The sequence below is a fragment of the Cricetulus griseus genome, chromosome 3 (genome assembly GCF_003668045.3).
Source record: "Cricetulus griseus strain 17A/GY chromosome 3, alternate assembly CriGri-PICRH-1.0, whole genome shotgun sequence".
In the NCBI taxonomy this organism is placed as follows: Eukaryota; Metazoa; Chordata; class Mammalia; order Rodentia; family Cricetidae; genus Cricetulus; species Cricetulus griseus.
The window spans coordinates 47,841,040-47,849,969 of NC_048596.1; the positions used below are offsets into that span (position 1 = coordinate 47,841,040).

At 37.7% G+C, this 8,930-nt stretch overlaps 1 protein-coding gene across 1 annotated transcript; it reads right to left on the minus strand.

The window, feature by feature from the left end:
* Positions 1-492: 492 nt before the first annotated feature.
* Positions 493-8,248, minus strand: LOC100774147 (glycine N-acyltransferase-like protein Keg1). The gene is made up of 5 exons (XM_035441471.1): positions 8,171-8,248; positions 6,775-6,882; positions 4,988-5,114; positions 4,042-4,213; positions 493-895 (listed from the first exon to the last, which is right to left on the minus strand). Exons 1-5 carry the CDS (start codon positions 8,246-8,248, stop codon positions 493-495), a joined length of 888 nt encoding a protein of 295 aa, XP_035297362.1.
* Between the last annotated feature and the right edge of the window lie 682 nt (positions 8,249-8,930).

Here is an 8,930-nt window from a genome sequence, read left to right on the forward strand (position 1 = left end):
AATTCAGCTAAATGTGTTAGAGAGATGTTCTCAACCTGTGGATTGTGACTCATTTTGGAGTTGAAAGACCCTTTCACAAAAGCCACTTAAGACCATCAGAAAACTCAGAAATATACATTATGATTCATAACAGTAGAAAAATTACAGTTTTGAAGTAGCAACAAAATAATTTTACTGTTGTGGGTCTCCACTACATGAGGAAGTGTATTAAAGGGTCACAGAATTAGAAAGGTTAAGGGTCACTGTGTTAGAGGGATCCTGAGAAGGAGGTGTCTTAACAGAATTGGAACAGGAGAAGGTGACCTTTTGCGTGAAGAGGAAATGGAGTTACATACATGAGCAATGCGGAGGACAGAGAAACTGTGTAGAGTTCATGATGTACCCCTGCATTCTAGAAACACCCACTCACCTAATGACAATTGGTACTTCTCTCTGTTCACTCAGTCATGTCTCCATCTACAAACATGGTCCCCTCATCACTCTTTCCCAGCCTTATAGAGGCACATAGTTCCACTGGTTCCAGTTACAGGGCATGCGGACATGAGCCAGCATGGCGGCTACTCTCTGCATGGTCAAGTTAGATTTATCCACATGTACATACAGGGGGATGTCAAGATTTCCTAGAGTGTGAATCTGGTGGTGAGAAATATGGTAAATGAGACCCTGGCGCCGGTACTGAGGCAAGGTGCCTCCCATTCTCAGTTCTCCAGTGTGGTCCATCAGGCACCAGGACACGGGGATCCCCTCAGGCCCCACAATACAGAAGCTGGGGAAGGTGTGGATACAGCGCTCAATGAACTTCTGACTTCTCTCGTTGCCACCAAAATGCCAGACGCTGTTCACCAATGCAGCGTGGGTGACATCCAGGGAGGTGAATTTGAACACCTCTTTGTTACTGTGGAGAAAAACAGGAAAGTTCAGTCCTTAATCACATAGGCTATGAACAATTTTATTTCTTACCCCTACATTGCCCTAAGAGGCAAAAAGTAGAATATCTAAGATTGTATTCTCTGTAGCTAGACTACCTGTGTTCCTATCAACAAGGTGTGCATGAGTCTGAGTAATTACTCTCACCTTTTGTATTTCCCCATCTAGTGAGCAGGGCTAAAAAGCAACTTGCCCTGTAGTGTAACAAGGCAGTGTGATGGGGGCTCAGATTCAGTGCCTAACAGGAAAAAACGCTCCAGGTAACATTTCCAGTTTATTTGCCTGTGACCATTATCTTTGCAGTTAGAGAGCTCAAATATGATCTTTCAGTCAGTTCAAATATTATCAGTCTTATTTTATGAGAAAGTAAACAGTTTTGCCGACATTAGCAAGCTTTCTAAAACAAATGTACAAGCAGAAAAGCCACAGTTCAGAATCGTAGAATTTCGTATCTTGTGGGGGTTAGGCACTGTGGTGCACAAAAGATAAAGTCAAATGCAAACAAGGGCAGTGATGTGGAAGGAAGTTGGACCGTGTCACAGGGTCCTGATTTCTGAAGACACATGCAGTGGTGTGAGGAGGCTTCAATGGTCATTTTGGAAAGGCCTATGGAGGAGGAGCTAAGCACTCTACTTCAACTCCAGTTACAGGTTCTGTCATCCATGTGTTGAGCAAACTATTCTGGATTCTGATTTCTGTCAAGAGAGTAGGCTGTCCTCTAGCTCATAGCAGGACAAACTTCTGAGGAGCTTCTAGATAAGAGTGCTCTCCAGGTTGTCGTGTAGTATACATAGAGAACAGAATTCTTCCAGGTAGAATACTTCACAGAGGGTTGTAAGATTGAACATCCTCAAATCACATAGTGACTGCCAGCCTTTGGTTCTACTCAGCATTACATTAAACAAAAATGGGAACAATGTGAGACTTATTAAAATGCTTTTATTAGAATATTTTTATTATTCCCGTTGTTTTATGGGGAGGATTCACAGAATACGAATTTGTTTAAAACCCACTGTATGACAGCTACTGACAATCCGAGCTCATGCAGGGTTTTCCTTATTTCCTTGAGTCAAACATCAAGTCTGTATCATAAATTACTTAGTTTCAAATACTCAGGAGTACTCTGAGTAAAATAAACCTGAGTGCTGTGCAGGGGTGACTTTTATTGAGGTGTTTTCCCTAGGACTCTGATGAGGCAACTTGTGAGCAGATCTGGATAACAAGGAAAGTTGTCAGTGTAAAGACTGGTCTGCTTAAGAGAGAGATGCTTTGACAGAGAGGAGATAATATAAAGGCCTGATCTCATGAAGGTCAAATAGAAATGGTAGTAAAGCCATGGCATAGCATCATTGTACATTAACCTCTGCATTTAGCTTCAACACAAGAAACATCTTGAAATAATTCACATAGATGCTTCATGTCACCAAAGAAATAATAGATTGTTAATTGACATTCTGAGAGACAGAGGAGAGAGCAAGAGAGAGCTATCAAAACAGAGAATATGAATGAGGTTCTCTTTGCTTTAAGCCCTACCAAAATAATTAACTTGAAGTAACCTGAAGTGAACCAGTCTGTCAAATTCCAATGTTATCTTCATTTCTTATTTTACATAGGAAATAACATTGAAAATTTTTTTTGTGTTATTTTAGCTTTTCTCAGCCTATAGAATCAACTTTGTTGCTCTTTAGTTACCTCCATTAGAGAACTTTGTTTGAAAGAATGACTCAACCTCTGATTTTAGGCTCATGTCTACAAGACAGTTCATGTTTCTAATATGAACTTGTAATGCTTTTTAACAAAGACTAGAAGTTTAGGAGGGAATAAACAAGATAAAAAATAAGGCATGAGAGTAGATGAAAATTCCTCCTAGAGGATTGTGAAGTTCAGAAATATTTAAATGTACTTCAGGAAGTACTGAAATTTTGGGAGTGGGAGAGAGACATGATCCTTACTTAACGTTTATTGTGGTTAGACAGCTACTCTGCAGAATATTTGTTGTGGTACAGTTACCAGAGCAAATGCTAGCAGAGGCAGTGGGGGCATGGCAGTTTATCAGTAACCCACATTCAACTGGTATAAACAATGAAATTTTAATTGCACTTATTTATTTTTGAAATACTTTTATTATTTGAATTAGAAACAAGATTATTTTACATGACAATCCCAGTTACCTTCTCCCTCCTATCCTCCCCCACCACCCCCTCCAACTAAAACCCTACCTATCACATATCCTTTCTTCTATTCTTCCCCTGGCTCAAACTTTCTGCTCCCTCATGACCTCTGCATCCTTCCTCTTCTTCCCTTCTCATTCTTGTAGCTCCCTCCACCCCTTCCCTTGCTCCCAATTTGCTCAGGGAATCTTGACCCTTTCCCTTTCTTAGGGGACCATGTATGTCTCTCTGAGGGTCTTCCTTGTTTACTAGCTTATGGATCAGCCGTTAAAGGCTAGGCTCACAACCAAATTTATTTATTTATTTACTTATTTATTTATTTATTTATTTATTTACTCATTTATGTATTTGGATGTTATATGGTCTTGTGTGAAAATAAGAGAACAAGTTTTTGGAGTTGGTTCTCTTCTTCATCAGGTAGGTCGCAGGGTTTAAGTCAGGTAATCAGAGTTGCCAGCAAGCACCTTTAGCTGCGGAGCCAACTTGCCAGCCCTTTATGCAGATCATCTTGCTTAGAAAAGGAATCTTTGAATATACAAATTTAGGACTTCAATATAAACTCATCCCAATTATTTGGTGGGTCCCAAATCTGTTGATAAGTGTCCTCACAACAAACAAAAGAGGAAAAGACACAGATGACAAAGAAGGTCATGTGAAAGTGTTTCTGTGAGTAGGTAATGTATCCCAAAGCCAAGGTCATCCTGGAATGGCACTGGGTGTTGGAAGACATCAGAAGGAATTCTGGACTGTGGATTCCAATTCAATACAGCCCTGATCAAATCTTGATTTTTACCTAGACTCCAAGCCAATGATAGACCACATGTGCTTTGATTTTAGCTCTGTGTTTTAAGGTGGCATTTAGTGACCACTTTGGAAATCTAACACAGGAGGTAAGTCATTAGTAAGAGAGTAAAAGGTGCAGAATCTCTTCTCAAACACTTACATAGGTTTGGGCTTGTCACTGCTCTGTACTAAGTTCTTGGAATCCACCAAAGAAGGAAGCAGTTTCTTTGCTGTGTCAAATACCATATAGAGAAAGCATTGTGTATGCTTGACGTTGCCCAAATTAATGTCTGCAAGATGTTCTATCACTTTGTCCAGGCTTGACTGTGAACCTTGATGGAGAAAATGAGGAAGCAAATGATATACCAATTTTTATCTTAGCATTTAGGAAAAGCTGTCCAGTGGAATCAAAGGAAATATGAACATAGAATCATCAAGTATTGTATTGAGTCATGACAGGATTAATATGATAGAGATTATATCCCTTCCATGTTTTTTAAATCTAAGTTTGGATAGTATCACAAAGCCAGATTACTTTGGAGTAGTTATAGCTAACAAAGAAGATGAGTTAGAAGCATGGTAACTGACATTGAATGGACAATTTCTATGTACTTGATCCATTAAATTGTTACCATTAGGTTCTCAGTTTCTTTCTATTTCACTAAAATGACTTCCTTCATCATGACTTGGATTTGGTTTGCTGGTAAACCTTGTTTAGGCTCATGGGAAAGAGGGTGATCTAGTAAACTTGTTTCAAAGAATGCACTGAAGTTGACTTTCACTTACTGTTCCTGATCCTGTGACATTCACATGTCACCCAATCTACTTCCATTCCTGTAGTTCAGAGTTGGCACAGTGTTATTCTGAAATACCAGACTTGGGATCATGATGAACCTATTCCTGCTAGCCCACCTGCAACCCTCCAGGTGACTGAGCCCATATGTGTGAAACTAGTTGCGACCAGCAGAGCCACCTAGCTGAGCCAAATTTCCTACCCATAAAAAAATAATTGTCATTTTGTGTGGGATGTAAAGTACTTGTTCAAAAGGAACAGTGACTTCCACCTTGTGTAACAACAGCCCCCCAACACTTCCCAGTTCTCTTACTTTGAATCTGTAAATGCTGTTTCCAGTTAATGACTTCTGATGAGCCAAGGAACTTCTGACAGTTCACAGGATCCTTGGAATATATTAGATAAGTGTTGGTGTAGTGGTCAAGGTCATCTGTCATGTCCTGTTTTAGAAAGAAAGAATAAACAAGAGTGTGGGTGTTGTGGTATTTGATTATATTGGTATCCAGTTACATTGTGAGATTTTACAATATTAGAAGTAATGCTTCTTGTGCATTTATCTTGTAATTATTTACAATGTGAAATCAAGGGAAAAAGCCATGACACAATTCAATGTAAAAGCACCCTGAAAGACATTACCCCAACTCAAGAGTAAGCACAGCATTATAAAATCCATTTAGAAGACTCAAAATAACAAACTAAAAGCAAAATATTTAGCTAAAAGAATACTCCTTCCTCTGGGCTATGAATGCCCTGGTGTTAAAGTCTATAATGAAAACAGAATCAGAATATACACATAGGGAGCCAATGATAAATCTAATGAACTAGACAGTCCTTCAAAAGTCATTTATTATTATTAACTAAATGGCAACCTCCAGAAGCAAACAATGAGCACACACACACACACACACACACACACACACACACACACACATGTTTACAGAAATATGACAGCCATTAATTTATAATCTGAATACATTTATTCCTCTAATTTTAATGAAATATTAACTAATATATTGTATAATGCATAATGATATTATAGATCCAACTATTGATTTTCTTGCTATGCCTTATACAATATTTAAGACAACTTCAAAGTTCATGTTGGCAAAATTTTTCCACTTGGAATCATGACTAAACTCCAATTCTCTGCCTGTTTCATCAACTACCTATAGGCCTTCATTTTTTTGTCTACCTCCTTTGTTGACTTTGCTGTAGATAACTGATATAAAGGCAGAGGCCCCCTCAATGGGAAGCCAATATTACAATGAAAAGTTGTGATAGAGTGAGATCAATTGGATTATTTCAAGTTCAATGATTTTTAAGACAAGAAATTTGTTTTGCCCTCAGATAATAGTTGACAATGGAACTAAGAACTAACTTGTTACAAATACAAACCTAGCTTAGGAAATGTCTTTTTCTATAAAGAATTACTTATTCTTATTTTATGTGCATGAATATTTTGCTTGCATATACGTATGTGTCACACATGTGTGCAATGCCTTCAGACATTAGAGGAAGATGTCAGATTTCATATAACTGGGGATACTGACAGTTGGTGGCCACCACATGGGTGCCTGGAACTAAATCCTGGTCCTCTGCAAGAACAGCAACTGCTCTTAACCACTGAGCCATCTCTCCAGCCCTCAGAAAATGTTTTAATGTTTATAACAAAAGATCAAGCTATGCTTTATGTCTCCACATAATCTTAAATTGATACGACTTTCCACCACTTGCCTCTAAATCCAACAAACAAGATATAAGAAATAATGAAGTGATAAAGTATGCTTGGAATTGAAATCAGCCAGTGCTGCCAAGCAAAATAAAGGCATGGATGAGGATAAAAGTGTATGATCTGCACCTTTAGTTAACATTCTCCTTGGGTTATTACTATACTTTTGTGTAGTTCCTTTCTTGCTCACTCTGTAATTTTATGGACTTTTATATGTTATCCTTCAGGCAGTGCATTGGTTGAAACTATTACACTTCATTTCTATTTCTTAGGAAGGGAGTAGGCTGTGGCATCTAGCATACAGCCAGACATATGCTAGGAATGCAACATATGTGGAGATACAGGTATATTTACTTTGTATTGCAACTTACCTCCTCCTGGGGTCGAATAACAACAGTATTAAAATCAGGCCACTTGTCCACCAGAGCCTTGACCTTGAATGGGTTTCCCTTATTCATGTGGAAGACAGTGCCATAAGCCTAAATATTTCAAAACAATAGGAATGTCATCACATTACAAAGAGATAAAGACTACAACATATTTGACTAGAACACTACGAATTATTATGTAATTACAAAATTTTGTTGGAAAGATGTAATAAATGAATCTTTAAAATGGTTCTTTGTGTCTAGTTGCTTATTCTAACAACAATATCTTTTAAACATTAATAAAACAAAATGTAAAGAATGATGCAATTTATGAGTAAACTCATGACCTCCCCTGATGTAGAATCTAATAGAATTTTTTCATGAATTTCTGTCTTTTCATGCACTGAACAAATCTTATGAAGCTGAGACATTCCAGAATGTTTTCCCATTCATTGCAAATGCTTTCTTTACTATTCCTGGGAGCATGTTTGTGATTGCTGCTTTAAGATCTACACTATGCCATTCTTAGATCTGCATCATCTGGCTGTTGATATGTGTGGACCATTGTTTCTCCTCTAAGATTTAGTCAGGCTTAGTGATACATGTCTGATATCTCAGCTAACAGGCTGAGGCAGTCAGGTTGAAAATTCAAGGGCTGCCTGGGATTATGCAGTGAGTTCCACACCAATTTATTAAAATTTGGTTTCTGCATCATTTGTATGTTTTATGACAGACAACTTTACTTCATCTCTTCTGAGAAAATGTTATAGGTCAAATCATAGTTCACAGAAAATCCCATAATAAGTTATGTGATACTTAAAAAGAAAACTGGTAATTCTTGTACATTAAATCTTATTCCATTGAAATAATATATGTTACAAAAGGAATCTGATTATACACATTTTAATTTATTTTATACTTTAAAAAACCTTCCCCTGATGAAGCCATGTCAGGGACACAACTAAAGCAAATTTTAAATAAGTAAGAATCTATATAACTTAATATCTAACATGATTTCAACTAAACAGTGATTTGTTATTTAAGAATCAGGAAAAGTCTTTTTTCCATACTGACAATTAAAACTAGGGCCTTTCATGGGCTAGATAAAGACTATTATTGACCTATATCTCCAACTTTCAAGTTCTTATTTGGTTCTCACCAAATTTGTGAAGTACCTTTTGAAGTAAACAGGGACATGGGTTTAATCAGAGGGAGCAGCAATTTGCTTTTTAAATATTGGGCAAATATTTAAAATAAGTAAAAAGATTTATTTCTACTCTGGTAGCATAAGCATAGGGTAAGAGAAATGCATGATGTCAGTGCTTAGTGAGTCTTGACCTCCATCCTCCCTCAGTCACAGCAAGGTGTGGTCCTCAGTTAGACAATGTTCTACTCTCACCTTTAAGGACTCAGGAAGGTGCTTCCTCAGGGAGTTCTCCAGAAGCTGAAGCATCTGAGAACCCTGTAAGTAGAGCATCTCTTCTGATACCTTAGATGAAAAAGAGTAACAACAATAGCAAGTCAGGAGTGGGAAGATACTTTACACAGCATATCCAGAAAGCCTCTAAGAATCAGGAGTCACAGGTTGATAATCTTCAGGAATTTATTTCTCTCAGGTCTGGGAAGTTTATGATGAAGACACTGGTATGTTTTTTATCCTTTGCAACTCTGCTTTTTATTTGTTAAATAACCCTCTAGCTGTGCCTTCTTGGGATGAAAGAGTAGGCTTGCTTTCTGGAGCTTAACCTATGAAAGCATTCATAACATCTGAAAAGGAGACACAATCACCTCCCATGGGACCTCAGCTCCTTCTATTATGTATCATATTGGTGAGGCCTCAAACATAGGACCTTTGTGGAGACACAAACATTCAGACAACAGCAATGCTAAGCAGTAGGATCTGACTCTACACAAGCTTTTCCTCATATCTTCTTTTTAGGTAATATGATTTTATGGTCATATTCAGCCACTTTGCTGCTGAAGGTATGTATCAGCTGTAGAAGTTCTCTTGTAGAATTTTTGGGTTGCTTATGTATACAATCATATTATCTGTGAATAATGATACTTTGACTTCTTCCGTTCCAATTTGTATTCCCCTTAATCTCCATCTGTTATCTATTGCTCTAGCTAGAAATTCAAGTATTATATTGAATGTATAT